Consider the following 25,860-nt stretch of genomic DNA (forward strand, 5'->3'; position numbering starts at 1 on the left):
CTATCGTTTCATTTCGTGGAAGCGTAATGATTGTTAGTTTCGGTTTTCTGGCGTTACGCTTCCAGTAAAGAAGTCTGCGTGCATGAACGATCTTTGGTAAGTCTCTTGTTTCAGTCCCTTTTCCCAATTTTCGGTAGCCGGCTGCTGTGAATGACGATTTGCTATGCCTTTTGTTTGACTTCAGGCCTAATTAGCTTTAAATATATTTATTGAATACGAGATATTTTTATTAAAAAATGTGTATAACTTCTAAAATGTTTTCTCTTAACCAAAACATTTTCTTTGATCCAAGAATTGAACTGGAAGAACTTAAACATTTATATTCCGGTTTAATAATAAGGAATTTTTTAATTGGCAAATTGAATTCGATGAGCACCTTGGTTTCTGTAATATAATGTATGAATATTAACATTTGCACACGGGTACATTTTTAATGTGAAGAAGCATTATCAATAGTTCCGTATTTCGCTACAAAAAATTTGATTCAAAAATATTTATTTTACTGGCACTACTTCTAAACAATTCAGTAGAGTCGGATGATCTGTGACGACTGCCACGGTCGACGCAAAAGTAAATCTAACTGAATAAAAGTATCATAGCAAGCCGACAGTCATAAAACCGTAAACTGACGGTGTCCTTTATTTTATTGTTTCCCTAGATCCCTGTATTATGAGCGATGAAATATTTCTGGTCTGTTAAATAACAATGAATCGAATATTTTCATTGTATATATAATTGCTTCGTTTAAGTTCGTTCGGATGTAGAAATACTTGCTTTGTTACAATTGAAATTTTATTTATAATATGGTACAATAAAAAGATGTGTAAAAACGTACGAAAGAAACAATAAAAATATGTTCTCGACCCTGATGATGAAAGAATATTTCCCGAAAAGTACAAAATTAAACTTTTTCGTTGAGTCAAAAAAGATAATGTGTTATTTTAACCTGTTTATGTACAGAATAGAGATTGAGTTTGACGTCATTCACGATGATGTATTTTAGCAGCTTGCTAGAGTTACCAAGTCGGGGTATCAATTTTTCATGTTTTCCAATAAACATTTTTTTCTCGCGGCGTAGGAACATGAAATATCGGATGCGCGCGAAGTGAATAAAGAACTTCGTATGCAGCTTCGTGTTATCTCGATATATTTGATATATGTGTGCGCGGCTTTTCAGCTGACATAAATAAAACTATCAGAAACAGTGAAGAACGGTGTACTGGGGCGATAAACTATCGGATATTGGTCAATTATATTCAAGCTTGAAATGATTATAATTACAATTTTGTGCTCGAGTGGTAACGAGAAATTTAATGTATCGGGCTTGCTTGCATATTCCGATTGCAAGATAGATGTTTATGTTCTATATTACTTTCACCAAGGTATACAAAACGTATGAATGCGAAATCTTTTATGGATATTTATTTATGCGTTGATTTGCGCCCTTCAACTTTATATGAATATTCAGTATTCTTAGTAGTTACTAGTTTTTTTACCATTTATGACAAAATTAAATGGGCGATGAGAAGAATTTAATATCTATTATTTTTAATCTGTTGTCTCAAAATTCTATTTGCTTCCTAATTCCTGCAATTTATGGCCTTCTATTTTATATAAAAATCTATCTTACTAATAAGTCACTAATAACACGATTCATCAAATCTTAAATCCATAATAGAATCTACTGGGGAAAGCCGAACAATCTTCAATGCTTGTTAACAAAATAATGGGGGTTCATATATTTGAGAAATGGAACGGCGTGCTCATTGAAAATTCTGCGATAATTATAAGAAGGGATCCATTCATTACGTTTATGATCCTTGCCTTGTGCCCGATACCCATGTCAGTTATCAATATACTGATGAGCAACGCGATACGTGACCAACATTTCGGATTAAAGAGAAATCAGTTTCGAAAATAGCACGTGCCATGGCCAGTCCCCTCGCCCTTCAATTTCTATTTTCGTTTTGAATCAATTCGTCATGGTTTAGATTAGAGCAATCTGTCCAGTATAAACTTCGCGACAACGCTATCGTAGTACAATATACTATAGAGTCAATATGTTTTTGAACGTGTAAAATCGTAGAGAAAAATTAAAAATTATCAACACTGTATGAAATGATGTTTCATAAGTTTAAATAAAAAAGAAGTAGAATACTATATTGAAAATGTTTATGTTATCTTCTTGGACAATCATTGGAAGTCACTCGAAATCAAATATATTTCTCATCAGTGCTGTCTCATCAATGTTTCCATAAATGGCGTTATAAAATTGTCAAACAACCACGGTGGGCCTTTGAACTAAATAAGTATAATTGGACAATGATTATAAATTACGAATACTCAAAATTATACCAATTTTTGTACTTTAAGAACTTCGTAAAGAAATATATATTTACTCTTAGCTCTTTCTTAGACTCAAAACTTTATTATGAATTTCTATTCCAACTTGAAACATTTGTATATTTCTTCATCGAAGTTTGAAGTGCTTCCTAGATGTAACAATTCGATGACTGATCCCTCTGCGTATAACGAAAGCCCAAATTTGGAGCAGTCCTCGTCAGTTTACCGATGCGAGAGACTTTGCTTTAACCGTTCAAGATACACTCTTGATTGGCCCATAGAACTTACGACGGATTTCTATGCTTCTGCCGGTTCTATCTCGACCATTAATTACCTCGAGATACGCTCGTGCCCCGAACCCTCGACTGGAGTAGACCACTCAAAATCGTATCCCGCATTAACGATCTCGCCGACATCCCGCAGACTCTTTGCTGTCACTTGTGATAGGTGTAGCGTAACTCCAATCCAGAAGTTTAACGATACTATGAAAATTGTTTTTCCAACATTAGCTTTCATGTTACAGAATTTTTTGCAGTCATGTCGGACAAATATCGTTTGAAACTACATGAAACAAAAAAGCCTCAACAGCGAAGCGCCATGTGACAAATTGTATTAAAAAACAACTCTCGAACAATTATTTTGACTATTTTTAAGTCTACCTCTTTTCGATCTGCCCTCTATATTTTCAATAAATTAAAAGGTAAAGTTCTTGAAATTGTTATTTCAATAAAAAATTCTTTCTCTCTTTCAACCAAATTATTGAATATAGTGTTGGACCCGTCCATCGAATTAAGGTTATTTGTCTGTTAAATTGATTAACCGATATTCTATTACTGGATGCCTCAATTGAAGTGGCCACCAAAATTTCAATTTGAATTGCGGTGGCTCAAGCAAGTTTTCCGGGGCACTATTTTCAAAGAGAGCATCCGTCATATTCAATGGAATCGGAATGAACCAGTCGATAGAAATTTCATTACAGACTGAGATTAATAAATGAACCAAAATATTGTTTTTCGAAGATCAAAGTAACTTCGAATTCATACCAATACAGAGAAGTGGGTCTGGTTACTATGGAGAATCGTGCAAACCGTAATAAAGAAATATACATAATCCGAACTTCCGTAACACAAAAGAGTGAAGGTAGCAATGATTAAATGCTAAACCGAAATTTAATAAACAGCGTGCTCGGGCCCGAATAATTTCGAGAGCCACAGCTTCCCAGCGACGAGCGGTGTAATCTTATTTTCCCGTCGCCGGAGCGTACTTTTATCCGAGGAGTTGATAATCACGGGTTCACCATTCAATCCCCGTCAACTCGAAAAAATTCCCGTGGCGGAAGGGAAGTGCCATCCGAGCCGACTGGAGATCCCCGGCGTTTCATACGGGATTTTAATCGTCACGTTTCACCGAACAGTCGCGTGTTCCGCCAAAGCTTTCTCTGTCCCCGGTCGCCTGCGGAGAATACGCGTCACCGTTCCGTGTCTGCGAAAACGGGGAAAGAGTGCGGGAGAGGTCACGAGATGTGTGCAAAACGGAGCATATTTCACAGCGGTGCGCCGCGCCGCGAGCCAGGTGCCCTCGTCTCGTTCACCTCTTTGGGTTTTCCGAAGCTGGCACCGCGGGGTGGCTGGTCGGGGAGGCCGAGGGGTGATTGACCCGCTTCGCGCCTCGGCCAAGATAGTGGCCTAATGGCTTCTCGTCCTTATTTCGTCATTTACCGTCCGCCGTCGACGGGTCCAGTCCGTGGCTAAATATTTGCTCCCCCAGCGAAGGAACAGTCAATGCCCGGCCCGGCTCAGCCGTCACTTTCCGAGGGCGCGGGCGTTTCTAATTCTCGTGTAATTCCCTCTCGCTGCACTGCCGGTCCAGGCTTTCAGGAGTCGAGCCGGCCGGATGGCCAGCCGGCTTCGATAAAAGACCATCCTTAAATCAACGTTGACGCCCATTGCAGCCTCTAATGCGTTAATTTATCAGCTGAATTGATACTAATTTCACGCCGCGAATTCTCTCGTGGAATAAAAATGGGATATAACGTAAATATGTACAAGGCGTTCGCAGGTATCATCCGTAATCGTAACACGCTGATGTTCGTAATAATTAGTAGACGGATTTTATGGAACACTCTGCTGCAAAACAACTAATATAATAACAGGTAAACAATTTTTCTTTTACTAAATATTTTTTAAAAATGGAGAAAAATTTATTTACACAATGTTCTCGTTGCATTTTTCACGTAGGATAAAACGATGTACGTGACAAGCTGTTTTTTTCACACGTACCGCAGCATGCACTGTGTATATTTGCACTTTTTCATATGGACATACATGGCAACGAGTCCGTTTCTTGCTAGTTACTGTATTCATTCCGTTCTTTGCTGTTGCTCAATGTTCAAGTTTCCACTCGCTTGGTATCGCTTGTATCCATTAGAAATTCTTTCGAAGAATTAGATTTGGATTACATATACTGTTCGTTGCTCAGAAGAAGAACGCGCAGAAACGTGTAGAACCGATACCCTCCAACCCACCCACGTTAACGCCCTCGCAAAAGTAGGGTAGACGCGTTTCTCATATTCGCAGAAATGATCCCTTCCTATTAACCCCAATTTCCACGAGACGAGGGACTCGAGTCCGGCTGATTATAAACAAATGATGCCTCCTGATACTCGTCACCGTCTCGTATCCGCGTGGCCGCTATTTTCGATTAGGAGTACATTACCACGCACAGTACCATACACATATTTTTATATTTGTTATTTATGTTTTATGTACATCGTAATATCTTACGCTTACGTTAACATACAATAATGTTAAGAATCTGAAGATGATATCGAAAGACAAGAAAATGAAACATATAAATTAAGTGACAGAAGGGACAACGGAATTCGGTCACCCCTTCTATCTAGTCTCTTACCTTTTTTTTTATTCGAGACTTTTCATTATTATTGGCTAAGTTACACGCTGAACAAGAGACGTGACTACGTGGTGCGACCGCCGCATCCCTCTTGCTCCTCGCGTCGATTAGCTAGTGGGTCTTCTCGTTTGCGAATAGAAGTGGATTTCGGGGGGTAATAGAAGGGTAGGAATTACAGACGTGCAGGTTAGATGGAACGAGTGGAATACCCCCTTGCCCCTCTGTCGAAATGGCTGACTTCTTCTGAGCAACATATAGCAGCTTCTGGGTATTTTTTCAAAGGAAACAAGAAATGTCAGCCAAATTGGCACATAAACCCTTTTCTTCACAAATATTATCACGTCTTTTCGTGATAACTTTTCGATAACAATAATTTCGTGTTGAAAAATAAAAGTCGTAAAGTTCGATCTAAATTTTACAAAAGTAGGAGAATACGTATACTCTAAAACTTGAAGGTAGTGTGAAATTGACACCAAGAACGGCTAAGGGTTAAATAAATCAGTAAAATTTTGTTCATTTTTTATTGAAATGCATTACGAATGCGTTTTCTTAATTAGGAAGATCGCGTTTAGTTACACATTAATAGAATTTGACAGTGTCCTATGGTGATTTTTCACGTTGCTTCACTTCCAACTTCAACTTGATTTTGTTTCTCACGTACACAAAACTTCCATTACCGTACTGCCTACACTTTCGACCATTAAGCGATGGTAATTTTTTGTGCCTTATCTCTGTGCTCGTTCTAAAATCTCACGGTACAAACACGAGAGCCCCATTACAAATAAAGTTGCAATGTTTGAACCGCCGGAAGTCCGTTCCACTGCAACGGTGTAAGTAGTTCCATAGACATTTAAAAAGTGCCTACAGCGAGAAATCGCTGAGACTAAATTCGAACGAATAAAACGGTCCGTTCCTTTTCTGTGCAGCAACATTTGTTTGCCAAATCATTATTCGCGGTGAATTGAAGATCGAAGTAAAGAAACTTATTGACGAATGTATATTTTTCTATAAAAGTACCGTAAATTTTTATTGAAATATAAGAATGTATGCTTCTTTTACTGGTGAAATTAGGAATTCCTGATTGTCTATCGAGTCGTCTCCTGTGATTTTTAAAATTCTTCGATAACTATATAGTGTCCCCGTGTCTAACCCTCGTGACCACAGCACCGGAAGGTTATGCAAATTAAAGCCACTCGCGGAATTTCAGTTATTTTCACATTCGCCTTTACAAAATGAAATTCCAGTCGCTTTGATGTCGAAACATGCACACTTATGCATTGGTATTCAAACGACGGACGAGTCTTCCACATGGCGTTTTTTTAAAATCTACTGGAACTTTAAACATTTTGTAACGATTCCAGGGAGCTCGATCTAATTTCAGCATATCGGACGGAAACGTTGTGGTAATATACATATATTATATGTATTATATTTATTAATACTTAATTTTTTTAAACCTACAACTTTTAACAATACGTTTATTGTTTTGATAATAGTCGAAATTAAAATGACTCAAACGACCTATATCGTGGCCTTTAGAAAATTTCATATTTCTATATTTTGGTGATAGGATTATTTACCTAGAAAAAATCAAAGTAATTGGGGAACAGCAATTAGATCAGTGTACAGAAATTAACAAACAGTAACTAGATTAGTGTACAAAAATTGACAAACATTGACTAGAAAAAGCTCAATGACATACTGTTGACATTGACTTTTTATCTTTATTAAGGTCACAGTAAAAGTTTGTATTTATATAAAAAGCATAAAAATATAAATATAAGAAGTGCTTTAATGGTCACAGTAATTGACACGCTTACCCTAAACACGGAATTGATTACTGCTATAAAAGAGGAAAATGCATTGCAAATATTATTTTCCATTTTGTCAGGTAAACTGTTGAAAGAGGGATTACGAAGTTTTGGTCGATTATGCTAATGACATCCTGGTTGGCTGGTGGCCAAGCGAGCCGGGAATAAGCACCGTCCCGTCAAATTTTTCTCCCGCTCCATCGAGAAGCGAAAGGAACGTGTCAGTATCAGGAATTTCTTAATGCCGTTTACGCGGCCGATAGGGTTTATACTTCCGGGCAGATCGCCTAGAAGCACACGTTTGTTCCGGCATCCGATTCTTTTGATTTATTCGCTGTGCTTTCAAAGATTTTTCTTTCTTCTGCTCGCAGCAGGTTTCTTTCGATTCATTTCTCAATATTCTTTTAATTTACAGACCTAAAAAAATTCTATGGATCTGACTGCTTGAATAAATTGTTTCTATTATAAATGTTTATTTCAATTTATAAATGTTTCAGTAACTGTAACAGAAATTATTAAATGTGTAGCAATATATTGCGATCTGCATCGACGCATTCTTCTTTCGGATATATTTAGTGCTTCTAAAGAACCGTTTAATAATTAAATGAAACCTCTTGTATTTTCTCTGAATCAAAATTATTCTGAACGTTCATTTACTCAATTTTTAAGTTTATTGTGACTGTTAACCAATATCGATTAATTGTGAATTGGATAAATTGGAATATTAACGAATACGTTTCTAAAGAAATGTTAAAATGTCAGAACAGTATATAGACTTTATTGAAAAATCAAACTACGTTCAAATCATTTGAAGACAGTATAGGTAAATTTAGGCCGATTCACCTACAATTTTAACTACTTGTAAACTATTTCTTATATAGAAAAATAATAAGTAGCTCACAGGTTATATAGGTGGTATTTTTAAACGAATCATCCTGAAGAAAGGCTGAAAACTGAAATATTTTAAGCTTTATGTATTATATTGGTATTTATTTCCACGTTTTCCTGATGCAACCACTATCTGGAAAATCGGATTTAATGCCGATATGTGATAACCGTACCGGTTAAAATATCGAAATATTTACTGGTATAACAACGGTATAGTGCTGATATGACCCCGAGTTGATACCGAGGAATGTCTGTTTTACCAAGTTCATCAACCCTGGAAACGCAGTGCATCGTTTAAAGAAGTCTCAAAAGTTTCCATTTGATTGTCGGTGTCTCTTCCGGAGCTTTCAGCGAGTACCTCGTCGTCGGTTGCACTCATACTTAGCTGGATCCTGCTTCTTAAAGAAAACTGGCAAGCTCAGTCTCTCTCGCCCTTGTAAACATGCCTTTATTATTGGCCGTTCTGTCGGTTGCAAGTGCACGCTGCAGCGTCAGAATGCCAAATTGGCCGTGAGGCACAATGGCTCTAGCGTGAGCACTAAATATGCTAAGCCGGGGGATGGCGGGAGTGGTAGCGAGGGTAGAAAACTGAGGGGGTGGAGAGATTTCGAATGGTCAGTGGAGTAGGTAGCATTTAATAGGACGGACAGCAACGGAGAGCTCTAGGAAACTATCCATCAATGTCGAGGCCTGTACATACTACACAGAACTATACAGGGTGTTCCGTAACCGATGGGACAGAAACGAGGTGACATTGGAGAAGCAGGAATGTTTAAAATAGTTTTTTTTTTCTATATCTTATAATTCTTGAAACAATTGGATCCGCCGATTCACGGCACGATTATGTCGAAAGTTAGGAAGGCGTCTGACTCTAGCTGACTAATACTACTTGCGCCGAAGCCTCTTATCACGGTCGCTACTAGCAGTTGTTTTAGTAACAGCCATTATACTTATAGTACTTTATTAACATTCTATACTTTGTGAAAAACTAAATACTTTTATCTGTTTGGCGTCTTTAATGCTAAACATTCTTATTATTCTATATTGACAGTTTAATGTCTTTGATAGAAGCGAAAAGCAAGTAATACTAAATTAATAAAAATGTTCGTGAACCAAGAATAGTTGCACACATGGTGTATGAGGAATGAAACGTTTAGAGAACAATAATTACAATATTAAATCTACATAAATAATAAACTATAATAGAGTATTTAAAAGAATGTAAAGAATGCGATAAATATTTCATATTAATTTAACTGTGAACTAAAAATGGAATGAGAAATTGTTTTTTACTTTTCGTCTACTTTTTGCCAACTGTACCATTAATGTCGAGCACCCTGTACTTTCGTCCGCTGCCTTTCTCTGGTCCAAATAGCGAGAACGCGAGCGAGTATTAGTAAAATAGTCGAACGTTATATTGTAATGGAATATGATTCACGAAAGCAATCTTCAAGCTGTCGCTGTCTGATCGAGAACTTTGCTAAAACGTATAGCTTCTGCAATCATTAATAAATAAACTGCACACTTTTAGTCTATACATCTTTTAAAATTTGTATTGCAATATTGACTTTTTCTTAAAATTGTTATCTGTTATTAACGATGAAATGTAAACAGTTTTATTGTTTTTATATATGACTGTGACACATTGTTATTAGTTTACTTCGCAGTACTATAACCATAGCATGCCTTGTTTCCAGTGGAGTTTACTCACATATTCACAAAAACTCACTCGAGAGCACTGTTTTTTAGGCAAACAATAATTTTTTTGCCAGCGTTACATTGGTTGAAAGGTTACGAATTTTTAATCCCGCTATGGTAGAATTTAACAAGCGACGAAACACCTCCGGAACTTTGAAAGGTAGCCGACACTGCATATTTGCCATTCTTTATTTGAAAAGGTCATCGTTTCGGTGCTCTTTGTAACCGCGACAGTGGCGTATATTAAAAGCTTGTGGAAAATCTTTTCTCCGCCGGCAAACGAACAGCAACATTTGGATCCATTGTGGATCCACGGAAATGGTCGGGAAATAAGTGCGCGTAGAAACAGGAATGGAAATTACTTTCAAGGATTAAGTAATTGATTCCTGAGTTTACTCTCGCGACTTTCGTACAATGAGAGGTACTGTAAACGTCATTCTACGCCGAAATAAATCACTTTCTGAGGTCGTCGTCGAGAATTTTCCTCAAATTCGAACTTAATGCAGCGTGCAAAATTAGGGAAGGATTAAATCATCATTTTGTTGGCGTTGAATAGTTTTGGAAAACGCGAATGTCTGCAATTATTTCCGAAACTAATTAGCTAATTAAGTTGACCTTTCCTTAATTTTGCCATCATCACAAATTGTATGTAATCTAAACCCAAGGTGACACTGAATAAAAGTTTATGACGGTATTGTAACAAACAATTTAGTTCTCCAAATCAGTGGGTTTTCCAGTTTCCTTAACACTATTAAAATAATAGCGAAGCATAATAAATCAAGTTTTTATGTTCACAAGAATTACGTTTTACTATTGTTTAGATAATGTTAATGAAACTGGAGAAACACTGATTAGAAGACGAGAAACTTTTATGAAACTGCTGATTTGTGTGTATCCTAAGCACTGTTCATTAATCGTCTCTGTCGGGTTTCCAATTAATTCAGTGAAATCTGGACAACTCGCAAAAATGAAAAATGAAGTTGCAATTATCGCGTCGCTTTTAAATGAGTGTCTGGGGCGCAGGATAACAGTGACACATGCTATGCTAGGAAAAAGTTTCCTGCATACATTGGATCTCGCGTAAAAACGGTGAGACTTTTTCGCTCAACGAATCTGTAAAACATCTTTTCACTCTTTTTAGTGCTCTCCAATTGAATTTTAAATGAGAATGCATTTTATCGATCGCAAGAATAACATATTTCCCCTCGGAGAATTTTGCTCACGTAGCTTTTTATGCTAATGCAATGCAATAAAGTCAGAGCCATAGTTTTCCTGTATTTCTACTTGTTTTACGAGCCTCTCTTAGCAGATTACTGAAAAATTCCTTTCCTCTATAGACTGAACGAACATTAAATATTCTTTGTTTTTGCATCGCCGATAATTAAACTGGATTTACGAGGAATATAATTTCTAAAAAGATATTGCAGGTGATAATTGGCGATGCTACGAAATTAACAAGTATTGATCCTGTCTCCTGTATATTGCGTCGTTCAAACGGCCAGAGCTGTTTTTATAAAACCCTCGTTATCGATCACTTTGAATGCAGCTTCGCTAGGTTTGCTTAATTAATACGTTGCGTAGAAACGCAAATGGAAATTTAGATTTTCGGCAGCCGCGTATTAGTTATTATAAAATACATGTATAAAACATCAATTTGCTCTCCGACATTTCATTAAACTGTTTTCAAAAACCCATTAGTTTTTTTTCTCTCCTACGCGTCAGTTCGACATGACATTTGAAATAACGTAGATTTTATTCGAAAATGTAGTTGTCATGGAGAAAAACACGTAATGCAATATATGCGCAAAATGTATAAGTTCAGTAACTGCATATGCAAACGAAATAGCTTCACAATTCTAAAAAGTACTAAATTACATCGGTATAACAAAATTTCTCAGAATTTATTACAAATCGTATTTAATCATTAATTTTTCTATAACCGATAGCTTAATGGATACAAATTCGTTTAAGAAATTGTTTTTTAAATTATTTCATGGGATTCAATTCCTGTTCTAATCTGCTCTCTCAGTGTAGACTATAATCAATAACAAAAAGTAGGAATATTTAAAGAACTAAGGAATTATACATATGGAATTTAGTAGTATTTTTAAAATATAGTTTAGTCAAATATGTGCAGTTTAATCAAATTTGACACTTCAGAAATTACTGTACATGAATATGAATTATCTTTCACATAGAAATCAATTAAAGATAGCAAAGTAATGATCGCAGTAGCTGTGAAAGAGATCGTATTGCAAAGGGTTACTATAATATACAGAACGTATGCTACAGATTTTCGACGACGTGATCGAACAGCAATTTGAAACAATCATGTTAGAATCGATTTTATCCTCGATTCTAGGAAAGAGAACTTTTTCCTACAAACAAGTTCGTATCACAGATTCGCGGAACTTTAAGTTGCAAATAGAAACTAGTTCCTGCGTCATCCCGTTCCGAGTCCGGCTTCAATTTCCTTGGAATTTCGCCGGGCGCAAAGTATTCCGCAGTCCAAGGATGAATACCAAAATTAGTAGGTCATAGTAGGGGAAGGGCATTCCTAGTGTCAAAACGTCTGAGCGATCGTTACCCTGCTAACGTCCATGACACGCGCGAAATTAACGCCTGAATGGCGAATTATAGTGGATTTACGGCTATGCTAAAGGACAGCTGGCACTTCAGACTATTCTGCTTAACAACTGCCATCGAAAAACGGTCCGGTCATCTTACCGTTAACGGTCAAACTTTAGCTGCGTGGACATCTACCCAATTATCCCTTTTACGGTGTTTCGAATCTATATGACCCGGGCCGCGTGTTTTCTTTATAATAAACTTTTTAATTACAACTTTATCGAAGTAAAATCTTTGCTTAGTTTTAATTATTACATTAGAATTTTTGTAATGCTTGAATGATTAAGGAAAAGTAAAAAGTATATTATTGCATTTGGTTAAGTTTATAGAATCGTTTTATAAGATTTTGTATAACTGAAGTGTAATAAGAAATATATATCTTTGAGTTAAATGGGAAAATGTCGACAGCCATAAACGACGGATTACATTTTTTCCAATATTCTTATAAGTTGGGCTTAAATCTATGAATTAGCAGTGGTTCGTGGAATTATGTTACTGATTGACCACAAGAAGCATTCGATGATTCTAGAAAAGAACCCATCGAACGGTAAAGTGAGGAAACATTAAAGGAAATGGTCAGAGGTAATCCAATCACCAATCCAAAGCGATTCTAAATGTATCCCCGGAACTTTGGCATTTGAGTCAGCTAGATAGGCGTGACGTGGTTAGATTGGATCCGAGATGACGGAAATAGAGCCTGCAAATCGAAGAAACAGGATTATCGCACCAACGATGGGGGATCAAATTGCTGGAATAAGCGCAGCCAAAGCGTTTCTTGCTGCTTCCTCAATTTTTCTTAGCAACTTCGTCAGCTCTGATCCACTTTCTTACAGAGACTAATTCAATTCTTCCGCCATCTAACAACTATTCGACCAGTCGATCGTTTTCATCCTATTTTATTGTATATAAATTATGACGATTTAAACAGAATATTTGCACTTAATATTTTCTTACTTTCTTTATTATTTAGTTTTTAAGAAGAACGGCATATTTCTTATTCAAATATTTTCTTTATATAACCAATTTATGACATTTTGTAAATAAACTCTCTTATCAGTTTACCAGAATAAAATGACATTACTTATTTCCTCCTCCACAATTTTAAACGTGATAAACGATGTTATCGTTTTAGAAGAAATCTGTATGCTTTCAATAAGCTATTTAGTAACCCTTCCCCTCTTCTTAAATGAAAATAAAGAAAGGATAATAAATAATTTATGTATTATATATATATATATATATTAATTTCTTTTTAAAGTTAACAATTCACACAGAAGCGATAAATAATCGCGACAGTTCCCAAGGCTCTTTAATGGCTTGCATGTTCAACCTGCGTGCACCTGCGGCCATCATCCAACTGCCTCCAAGCTTGATAGTCGAACGCATTCTTTGAAGAATTAATGATAAACATTACGAATTCCGTGTCTCCGCCAAATTGCCGGACGTGCGGATTCAACGTATGATATAACAGCTGACGGAATATTACAGTGATAGTAGGGTGACTGTTGCTGGAAATAAACGTTGCTTTGACGAAACTGACGCAATTGCGAAAACGAACTCGTTAATATCATCGGGAATATGATAAATGAAATCTATTCGAAGTTCTCTAAACTACAAGCCATAATTATCCTACATAATTGTAGGGTTTGGGCGACTTCGAGTGGCCTGAGTTTATTGCTTAGGTTCCTCGAAATCCTGTGTGCCCGAAAGATGGAGTGTAAGTGAGCGAGAGGGAAATAAAAAAAGGAAGAGAGAGAATGAGTAAGAATGAGATAGCGAGTGAGGCAGAGCGAAAGAGAATCGGATACAAGAGAGAGAGAGAGAGAGAGAGAGAGAGAGAAAGAGAGAGAGTAGGATAATTTGGAAAAGGACTAGCAAGGGCGAAAGAACTGTCGGAAAATATCGTGGCATTCGAAGGAGAACCGTGGCGTGAAGAAGTCGTTGCTGTTGTCAAAGTTGTTGCTGTTGTCAAAGTTGTTGCGTTGCCGTTGTCGTTGTCGTTATTATTCTTGTGTAAGTCGTGGGACATTGATAATAAACTGGTGTACTTGTTATTGTTAAACGAAAGTGTCTTTAGTTGTCGTATTATTATTATCACGGAGTCTCGTGGGATTTACTTCCAAAATAATCCCTACATAATTATTACGGAAGCATATTGTATCGTTAGAAATTGGAATTTAAATTGCAGACATGTTGTACACAATATTTGAATTTTATTAATTTAATATTATAATATTTTATTATATATGTATTATAAATTTATTAACATTGAAACTTTGATATAACCTTACTTAAACGGTATTATTATTTCCAAAGTCTCATAATTTTGTTTTTTTTAATCCGTTATTTACTACTTCGCGAATAAATGTGTTCGCGTCGCGGTAGAGAGGGTTAAAGTTTACTGTACTGTATAATTGGTGCACTAATTTCACTTAATTGAAGATCAAGAGATAAGCGTCAGCGGTTGCAATTTCAAGGAAACGAGGATGCAACATTTGATTTGAACCACTCTGTATATTTACAAAGTTTCCTTGCGCCAGTTTCTCAATCCTTATTTAAATCTGTTTCAGACGGTGGTGTAGTAGGTGGTTCGAGAGTCGGGCCGGTGGTGACTCTTCACACGTTAGAGTTGACACCGCGTGGTAGGGTTTTGCTGCAACTTGCACCTCCCGAAACCGCTCGAGCGTATCTGCCGCCTGAATATCGACCGGGTCGTGTATATTCAGACACCGACTCGGAAAAGGTACGTGACACTGTTGCTATATTTCCAAACGAATTAATTATCAATTCGTATCGTTCGACTGCTCGGAATTTTATTTTGCTATGGATACGTTGTTTGGGGCCGGGTTTACGACGCGGACGTGACTTTCTTGACATTTTTCAGGTTAAGATTTCAATACACGTTTGCGTAGAACCGCGTCCTAATAACAACTGACATATTACGGGATCTCGTATGCATGAGACAAAACAGCAACATGAAAGCTGACAATTTTCTTTCAGGAAAAAAATAGTTTTTTTTGCAAACATACTTATGTAGATCTTACACTATACTCTTTAGAAAAGCGAAAGAAATTAGATTTTTTGATAAATTGTAGTAATTCAAATAGAAAAACAATATCATTTAGAAGTCATTTATATGTGGTTAAAAGAAATTTGCGACCTAGAATTGAATAATTTTATTCGAATAAATCTCTATTTTATTTTCATTGAACTGTTCTAAACATTTTCATGGAAAAAAAACATTGTTATCAACTGAAAAGACCAAGTTTAACAAACAACTACGATTTGCTGCCTGTAAAAATTATTTTCAAGTATGTATATGTAAAAGTATTAAAAATTAATATACGAAGGAGTAACTATGGAAAATATCGAATAATCGATATTTTATTATTTATTATAAATGTACGTCGTATTACACTTACAATTAGTAGTTTTAATCTCGCTAAATGTATTATAACTACTTGTTTGTCCTCATTTAATAATTTTGCCACGTATATTGCAGCTTTGAGTTATGACTCGAGAACAATGTTTCACTTTGCAAAGCGTTGAATAAATTTTAAAGTGTTCGTAATTAAACAGCACTCAGTATGTTTATTAAGGGGAAGCGAGGGGTTCGGGTGTGAAACATCCGACTAAATTGCAGCGTATTTTTTTGCCGGTCTCGAGAGCTCAGACATTTTTGCCGAATAGCTTCTCGTTTCGGGGAACCCACCAGCCAGCAACCTAACCCGCGCGACCAATAATTAATTGCAAGCTCTGTGTAATGACGTTTTTTATAATGCGACAATTTCGAGAAAAATCGTTTGGCATCGGTCGCGATCGAATGCTCGGCCGTCACAACCTGGTAACGGACAAATTGGCAAACAAATTGTTTATCGGGGAAATTAGCGGTCCCGCTTTTTTCGCCCGTATCCACGGTCGCCAGCGACTGTAATCCTGTATCGTTCGCACCCGTGAAATATTTATTCTCGATTGTCGAATCCAATTGGTGGGAAATTGATGGGCCTGGGATTTCGGCATCGCAGTGGAATCGAGTTAAATATTAACCCGAGATGTACCTGGAAATCGTCCTATTTTTACCATCCTCCTTTGCATACAGATCCGCAGTTTACTTATCAGTTTTCTCATCGGTTAACGAGAAATATATATCCATAAAATACTGTTTAATGAAATATTGATTCGAAGTAAACGAAATCAATTCTTCTTTCTCTTTGAATATTTTCTGCTCGGGAAATACGCTTTTATTTCTGGAAAGAATCTACAGTTTCTTATTGATGAATGCTCGAAATTGCATGCAATTTTGGTCTAAAGTGACATATGCTTCTCTCCTTCATTTCTGATGCATGTAACAAGTATCAGTCTGGCAACCAGATGCTCCATATTGCTATTGCAGATTGCAGTCAGCGTACATCACAAATAACGTCATTACGCCTTTGTTGTTATTAAAGCTTAATGCATCTTGTAGCAAAATAAATTTGAAGTTTATTCGAGTTCGTAAAAACCCTAATGCATAGAGATAAAGAAATACAATATATAACATATAATATAATAAAGAAATCAGTTATAAATTGAATGCATTTTATTTTATACAATATACAACGTTTACAAGATCATACATTTATTTATATTTATATTATACATTTATAATATTATACAAAATACAACAATTTACATGCAAAATTCAATTTTTAAAAATCTTCTCAATTAGCATCAATAACTTTTAAAACTTTATCTGAAGTAATTCTTTTCCTAAATTCCGACAGCGAGTTAATATTTAACCAATTTACGCATCCATCTTCAAAGTCTTGTACGTGCAACGATTTCGAAAATACTTCTGCACAAATTTTTCCAAAAAATCTTGGGGTAGTGGTATGTGAAAAAAAACAATTATTTGATGCAACACGCGTGAAAAATCGTCGACCTCGCGAAGCACTCGTCGGTACTGTATAGACCTACGTAACAAGTATATTTGAAAACTCTTCGTAAAGTCGACAGCCTCAAACCATCTAAACGAAATTGAAGTTCATTTTGCAGTTTTCTACGGAACAAGAAACCTCGGCCATATTTATAATCATATGGAATAAATGAAAATAAAAATTTTCGTATTTGCGAGAGGTGACGATATCTGGTTTTGCGAATTTTCTATCGAGTCAGGATATAATTCCTATCTCTGCTTTACTTTCCCGCTGTTTTCCTTCTTGTTTCCAGTCAGACTGAAGTCCGTTGTTCCGGCGAGCCCGTATTTATCTCCTCTAGATTAAAGGGGCGAACAAACGGCACACGCAATAAATAAACTTCGACCGCGTCTGCAGTCTCCTCTGCCTTTCGGCACGGTGCGCTTCGAAGGGAGATTTAAAATCATTTTTGAAAAGTTGAATAGCCAAATTTTTCTTATTCTATTTCGTAATATAAAACATCGAAAATCATAGGAATTTTTGGTAAATATTATAAAATTTCTGAAAATATTTTCAAGAATATATAAAAGATAAGATATAAATGTAATGATTACTTCGTCTGTACACATCCGATCATAATGACAGAGTTATTGCTTTTAGTAGGACGAGTCATTAAAGTTCACTTAAATGCAGCGTCTTTATTTCGACTAACGTTCATTTCAGATTTAAAATAAACGATAGATATAGCTACGATTACTTCAAATTTCGGTAAGAAGAAAGTTATGATTTCTAAGTAAAAATTGAATCCCAATTAGAAACCATAATATGCTTTTCCTTTAATGCATATTGATTAAAGCATAATATTTAAAGTCTTTCAAAAAAAAATCTCTGACACCGCCAGAGACATAACTGATAAGTCCACCTATATTAGGCTATTCCAAATATCTCCAAGTTTTATATTTGCAACGAATAAAAAATCAATAAAAAAAATAAAAAATAATACATTAATTAACTCAGCAACACTTAATCCGTATAAATGAATCATTTTGCGAGCCACTATACTTGCGAACTATTCGTCTCTGTAGTAATCGATATAATTGTACTTAAAATGTCGATATTTATTACAAATACGCAGTATTAAATCTCACGGGCAAAGAAGTCTATTGAAAAAGCTAATGGAGCACAAGAAGATAGAAGTGCGCTACGAAGATAGTAAAAAACTCGATGACACGAGCCTGGGAGGATCTTCGACGTAATAAAAAGAGGATGTTTTCAGCCCGTGATCCGTGAAAGTCAACTACGAGCAACATGGTTCCACTCTAGCTTGTTTTCCTCTGTTTTCCTTAACACCTGGTCCGTTCACGATTCATCGTTTACCTCAGCTGGTTCTAATGCAGACCGTCATTGTGATCGACGGTTGAATAGGTAGCAACAGAATATCCGGGCGATTAGTCTACTCATACAGTAAGAAAGATGAAGGGCGAAACCATTGCCACGGGGAAACCAACTGGATAAATTGCACCGTCATCCTGTAATCAGCTCATTCGGATAGGTTACTGTCAAGTGAACTTAATAGTGGCATGCCAGACAAACATGCTACCTCTCCTTAATAGAAAAAAACTCTTGCTATTAAAAACTGTAATCATTCTATTTTTTTACAACTGTTTTTTTTCAGAAGTTAATGCAAATGAGTATATTGTTCCAAGGGCCAATCTAAACTATTTTTACTTTCAAGCAAGACACTTGACAATTATAATTGTAAGCGTTTAGTATGTAATATGTTTGATTGCGATACGTTTTTCTAATGACAATAAGTTTTTCCAATATTACTATTAAAAGTTAACATAAATGTCGTATAAAATTCGATGTTCATCAAATGAACAAAATAACCTGATCATCAGTGATTAACCGATATTGAGCAACGTAAAAAATTACATTACTTAGGAGGATATGAGGCTGCTTTTACAAACATTGAATAATATTTTTTAATCAGAGTCTCAAATTGTAAAACTTTGATCATGGCATCCAGCATACATAAAACAAAATTGACATACGTAGCCTGTTTTTTCTCAAAGTCTTCATCGACATTGCCTCCATGACTGTGAAGATGATCTAAGAGCTGACTCAAACTGAATTAGCACTTCAAGTGAAATTACAGAACCTAAGCCCGAAATTCTGATGATTCGAGGTCACTTTTTAGAACTCTGCCACTTCAGCAAGGTGGTGACCAAGCTGTATTTGACACAGGTCACCCGTCAATACCTTTAAGTGGCGTCTGTCTAGCATGCGGGTCAACCACTAACTCCGCGAGTGTAACCTCAGACGGTCGTAGCAAGGAATCCTATCGTAGGATGCTCCTGGTGTCCCATGGTTTCACTGTCCGAGTCATACTATTTATATTTCCTGTGGTTTTAGCCACTATCCAGTTAGTTACCAACAGGCCTTTCCAAAGTACTCAAACGATTGCACAGGGTGTCCAGACTGCTACTGAGTCTGGTTGCTGGCTAACTGCTATATTTTTATTCCAAATTAAAACTTTCTCTACCAATTCTTGCATTTTTACTGTGTTATTACCTGCATTCTTTCTTGTGCCATTCCGCGCATTTTTCTGCATCTCTCCCTGTATTATTTTGTCTACCTCTTCTTCTGTTCATTTCTGTATTTTCTCCTGCATTTTCTTTGCATCTGTTGAAGATTGCAGATTAATAAAAATATCTTCTCTCCTTCAACAATTTTAATAAATCGAAAATAATGTTTTCTGTTTTAAAACTATCTTTTGTCAGGAATGTATAAAGTCCATAGTCTAGTCATTATAAATGTCAACCCGACCTTTCTTATCAATATAATACGATCAATGGATGGGTGGGTCACGAAAAAACGAACACTTCGAAACCGCTCGAGTCGACCCATATGATGATATCAGCGGACTTTTTGATTGACGTTTCTTTAACCCTTTGCACTCCGATGTCGCCGATACGGCGACACTAAATTATTGTTTTTTCAAGGCATTCATGTAAAATGCATAATGAAAAACACAAGATTTTTTATTTGTTAATATCCATAAAATTTCACAGCAGTATAATGATTTTTATTTAAATTCGAATTCGTGTAGCAGAATCACAATTTTGACAAAATTTGCTGTCGTTTGCTGTTAGGTACTTATATAGAAAAAACCTTTTAAGTATTAAGAGTTAAAGGTTATTCCAAGGTATTTCATAGTTTTTTAGTTCGTTGAACTCGTCGTTGAGTTCTATTTTATTCTTGATACCAATAGAGAAATTCAAGTATTCAGTTTTTTATGTCTCACTCTGTATAGGAGTGTAATTTATGTCTACACTATAGTGAGTGGTTGTATAGTGACATGGGTTCCCAATGTAATCTACGCAACAAACAATGCATGCTAAAAATAAAACAAAATTACGAAACAAATGGGTTTTAAATTTTCAGAGCTATTGCAATTCGTGAAATCGGTGTTTGAAAATCATCAAGCTGTTATCGTTTACATCATACGACTGATTAAATTAATCATTTTTGGCGAAATAGTAAAATCTAGTCATTTGCAGAAAATCTTTGCACTCGCTTATTTCGTTTGTAGGTGAAAAATCCTTAAGCTATGTCGCGGAAAAATCCTAAATGTCCTTTACTTATTTTAATGGCACAATAAAATGATGACATAATAAATGTATGAAAAAAATACAGAAAAAAGTGTCACTAGAAATCCTAAGATTCTCACTATTTTTATAACTTTATAACGATTAAAACGATGCAGTTTAGTAAAGACTGAAAAAGAATTCGCAACAATTTGCACAAAACACGTGAGAACTTTTGTGCCCGTCTGTATCTTTAGAATTTTTCGAGCACCTTGTATACTGGAAGGCTTGACGCGGAAATTTCTCTGCTTTCAGATGTGGATGTACTCGTTGGGAAGGGCATTATTGGACACGACCCCGCGAGTCGCAGCACTGACGGGAACGGTTTCCGTTTCACCCTCGTCGGCGCTCCAGTCCGTTTTAGCTGCCATGACGGAACCGGATCCCCGAAGACGAGCCTCATTGATGAATCTACTGGACGTGAGTCTGAAAATCCACTGAAAATTGTTTCCCGTGGCTTCTCTTCCTCTTCTGTCACAAAATCTGTCCCCAAGATCGAGCAGCCTCCTCTCCCATTCTCGTTCCCGCCATAACAGAAACGAGCGCCGCAGAACCGGAAGGAACAAGTAAAAATATTTTTTCCTCTGGATCCTCCTTATCTGCGACGTACTCCGATTCCGTTTACATAAACCGCACCCGCTAGACTCTCGGCCATAAATTTTCTTTGTATCAAGCTGGGAAGTGGACAACGATGCGAAACATTTGTTTTCTTGGGTCGTTATTCGTGAAAACGTTTTTTACTGAAACAGAAGCACACAATCAATTCCAGCGATTTAATTAAATTGCTAATTAGATTGTTGATTAGAATATGTACAGATGTCTGTAGCAAGTTATTTTCAAATTGTTAAATAGAAATGGAACGAGGAATTTTTCCTCCCGTCGTCTGTCGTGTTCGCATTTGTATTAACACTTTACCGACCGGTAGCCTATAAATCGGCTATTCACCATGGCAGCCAATAATTTATCATCTATGCATTACATCACTGTAAGCTCCAATATTATCATATAATTTTTTTAAATACTATATATAGTTCGTGCAGAATAAAATGAAAATAAAATAAATATTCTTTAACGCTAATTTGATCAAAATATAACAATGTTAATACATTTAGTTACTCCATAATGACGCAAATGTTTACAGCCGAACAACCGGTCGGTAAAGTGTTTAACCTTGATCGTAGTTAATTAAGTACTACAGATTGGAAAATGGTGGTTGGCAAACCGTCAAACATTTTTGTCAGGCGAAAATTAATTTCCGTGTAGCAGGCAAGAACAGCTAGCGCCCGGAAAGCTATCTTGAATCAGGAGCCTCGTTGAAGAAGCAGCTGCATCGGAGTTGAATCGGATGCATGCGCGTGATCCAAACAACGAGAGAACAACGGGCCACCCGTTCTGGAGAATAATAATGCAATCTCCCAGCCATAAAATGCAGCGTCCTCGTGTTATTGAAATTTTTCGGATATCGTGTACCGAAGTCGAAGTCATGCCTCTCATTATCCATTCAGACGGAATGTACCGTTTGCATAATTTCGCGAATTGGATCAGTTTCAGAACGCCTGCTCAAGAAAATTTGCCGTAAAGTCACCTTGGGCAAAATCAATTATTTTAGCATAGAAATGTTTGCACATTCAAACCAACTGCTGCAGATCCTTCAAAATGTACTTTACAGGTGGACTTCGCACTGCTTACGTATTACCTGTATACTTCTTGTTACAACCATTAACGCGATCAAGTTGAACTCATTCTTTTTATATTCTTTACTCATTGTTTCATTTTTGTGACAAGTACAATCATACATAGATATGATTATACATAGAGATACTAAATAAGAAACTAAGGCTCTTCTATGTTAATTAAACAAATTTATTACAATTGTTTGGTCGTTAAAAAATGAATCATATCTATTTTTTCAACATATTTTTCAGATTTTTTTTTAAATCCGAAAGCAACATTATTTCTTTTTGTCAATTTTTTTAGCATGTATAAAATCCCGCTTATCGTGTTACAATGTTTAACAATTGCTTTGTTTTGTAAACCGCGGAACATTTATCTCATTAAATCCGACTGCGACAAAGAACTTGAGATTACTTGATTTCATCATGTTAGTGCTATCGACAGAATTGTCGTTGCACGTCATCAATACAAATTTAATTATTATCAAATCCGTGAGGGATAGGACGATCGAAATGGAAGTGAATATGAGGACCTTAACGCGATCGCAGAGAGAGCACTTGAACGCTTGCGGAGGCGGACACAGGAGCTCGCTTTAACTGTATTATCTATCGTGAGAACGGAATGGTGAAAGAGAAAGGGGAGAATCGAACGATGCTCGCTAATACCTGACCCAGCCCTTCTGACACAAACGAAATTTAAACATTATTTCTGTAGTCCGCGAAGCCAAAGCGCGCATTAAGTGCTCTATGCATTCATTCGAGTAGTCGAGATAAATCCAATAAAAAATTATCCTCTGACATCAAATATACACAATAGTAAAAATCTACATGTAATCATAATACTAAATCGAATTTTTAAACTTGATATTCCCAGTTCTACACGCGGCTTTCGACCGATAAAATTTTGCCCACTTTCATTCCCTGGAGACTGACTTCGCTTGAACGGAAAGTCAAGCAAAATTAGCTTCGTATTTAACGCGTTAACGAAACAGTAATCCGATAAGTCCAAGCGATAACGCGTTGGATCATTTTGATAAGTCTTTCACTCATCGTCCAGAGAAATACAAATGTCATTCGAATAGCTGTCCGAGAGATTAGGTTCGTAGCTTCAATTTGGCAACGCGACCCCCACCAAATTCGAGTAGACAACAGTGAAATTATACGTTTCCTGGAAACCGGACCGCTTTAATAATGCTATTTCGGCGAGCGGTCGTAATTCATCGGTTGCATCTGAATGGGCCGCGAAATTGATGAAATCCCGAGGAGGGGGCGTTCTCGACACGCGAACTTATTCCGCCGCCACCAATTTCCGCGAGGATTCCTCGGCTGGCGATAAATTATCCGGCCCGGGATCGCCACTTCGACGATCGCTGGTATGCAGATGAAACTTAAAGACGGAAATCGCCTCGAGATAAGACGATACCTAGTCCGCATTGCATAGCCTCGGATCGGGAAAGCTTACACAAACATCAGCGATAAATTAACGTATTGATTTTACGTTTGTCATTGGCGATCGACGTTTTTCTTATCGGCGCGATGCTACTGGCGTAATAGCACCGCCGTGATCTTCAGGGGCTTGTAAAATTCCGCCGCTGATAAGGATTAAAGATTACATTTTAGGCTCTGAATCGCGTTCATCAAATTTCTATGTGGGACATGAAATAGTGGTCAGATCTATTCGACGATAATCTTCGCAGCTGAAACGTTTTATTAATGAGACTTTCTTTAATTCGGAGTTGAAATCCATGATTGAAATAATGCTGTAAGAAATGTAAGTGAACGAAACATTCTCACGAAGTGTGTGTGTAACGTAGACACAGAGGAAGGACCAGATTTTAAAAAATTATATCTTTTGGCATTCACGGTTCCTTTCCTCAGCAACCATTCGAGTGATAAAAGTGAAATTTTATATATTTTTAAAACCGTATGATAGGGTTCTATCATTTTTTTTTTCTATTTAATATCCTTCGACTACAGTGCACAATAGTAGTATAGTACTAGATAAACTGAAAATTCAAAGTAGATATTTATAATAAATGCTGCGACAAAGCGACACAGTGATCTTTATTGAATATTAAATACCTCTTTATGTTTAATCAATTAGGCGACCCTTATGTAATATTGTATTTTATAATTAATATGGAATTTATCAACGTGATATTTCGATAGTGAATATATTTGTAATTAATATCGGATATCACAATGTAAACTTGTTGCAATAAGCATATATACCAATTCGTTTGAATTTGACCTCAATCAAAACATCTGATCCTTGATTTTACTTGATATAATACCGAAAATGATGTAGAAAAAAAGTTTGTCATCTTTTTTAACTTTGTACGTCGAAGAATATGTTTCGTAAGAAGGAGAAAGAGAGAGAGAGAGGGAGTGATTAAACTAATTTCTGTACGACGCGGAGTTCTAGTTCGCGTAATTATAACTTAATAGCGAGTACCGCCATATTATGACAAGGTTACGTCTTACAACTATGCTTCGTGGTGGGAAGTCAAACAAGCCTCTTAAATATATTCCAACCTCGTTGTTGCCAACATTAATGATCTCCAGAAGTGCTATGAAACTAATACAATTTTCTTAGCTTCGTCGCATGAGATCCAAAAATTTCTAATTGCATTCAGAACAATAGAAATCAAAGTGGCTTTCATATAACTTATCAATAATTCCATTAAAATTTTAACTAATACAAAATTAATATCTTAAAATCCGCAGTATATTACTATCGCAAGATTGCGGATTTTATGCATTTGTTAGAAAAATAAGTAACCGCAATTTAAAGCAGTAGAAAAATTGAAAGAATGAAGGAATATCCATATATTAGTTTCGACCTAGTAAAAGTATTGAAAAGAAGAAGGCTTCTGTTTGTCGCAGCAGATAGAGAGACAATTAATACCTGGATTGAAGACCCGCAGCCTAATTATCACTATTAGCATCGAATCAAATAATTCAATAGAATTCGCGGAGAGATTTATAGATAAATGATAATTAACGGTATAAGAGAAACAAAAGGATCTCTTGGAAGCCTATGTTCTACGGAATCGTCTTTCAAAGACAACCACGTATTCAAGAGTCTGCTTTTGTCATCACGGAACAGTAGTACAATGAAGCGATAATAGGGTTGGACTTGCGGTCCGTTTCTCGGTTGATATCGTAACTCGGCAAGTTCGCATCCGGAACCCATGCCAATGCTATTGTATTCTTTACGTTAATAGTTTGACCAGACGGCGAGATGGCAATAATTTTGAAACCGAATTACATTTTTCAACAAATACTTCCATTTTTTATGCAAACACATTCTCTACACGGAATTATATCTTACGGTATCTTGAACGTGAATTTTCTGTGCACA

The 25,860-nt window shown here is 36.4% G+C and overlaps 1 protein-coding gene across 1 annotated transcript in view; it reads left to right on the plus strand.

Annotated features, from left to right (window-relative positions):
• LOC144478715 (uncharacterized) overlaps positions 1-25,860 on the plus strand; it is a 113,617-nt gene that overhangs the window by 66,426 nt on the left and 21,331 nt on the right. The window contains exons 3-4 of the mRNA XM_078196924.1: positions 14,849-15,021; positions 21,079-21,243. Of these exons, the coding sequence (XP_078053050.1) occupies positions 14,849-15,021; positions 21,079-21,243 (338 nt within the window). The remainder of the gene's footprint in view (positions 1-14,848; positions 15,022-21,078; positions 21,244-25,860) is intronic.

Source organism: Augochlora pura, chromosome 1, assembly GCF_028453695.1.
Source record: "Augochlora pura isolate Apur16 chromosome 1, APUR_v2.2.1, whole genome shotgun sequence".
Taxonomy (NCBI): Eukaryota; Metazoa; Arthropoda; class Insecta; order Hymenoptera; family Halictidae; genus Augochlora; species Augochlora pura.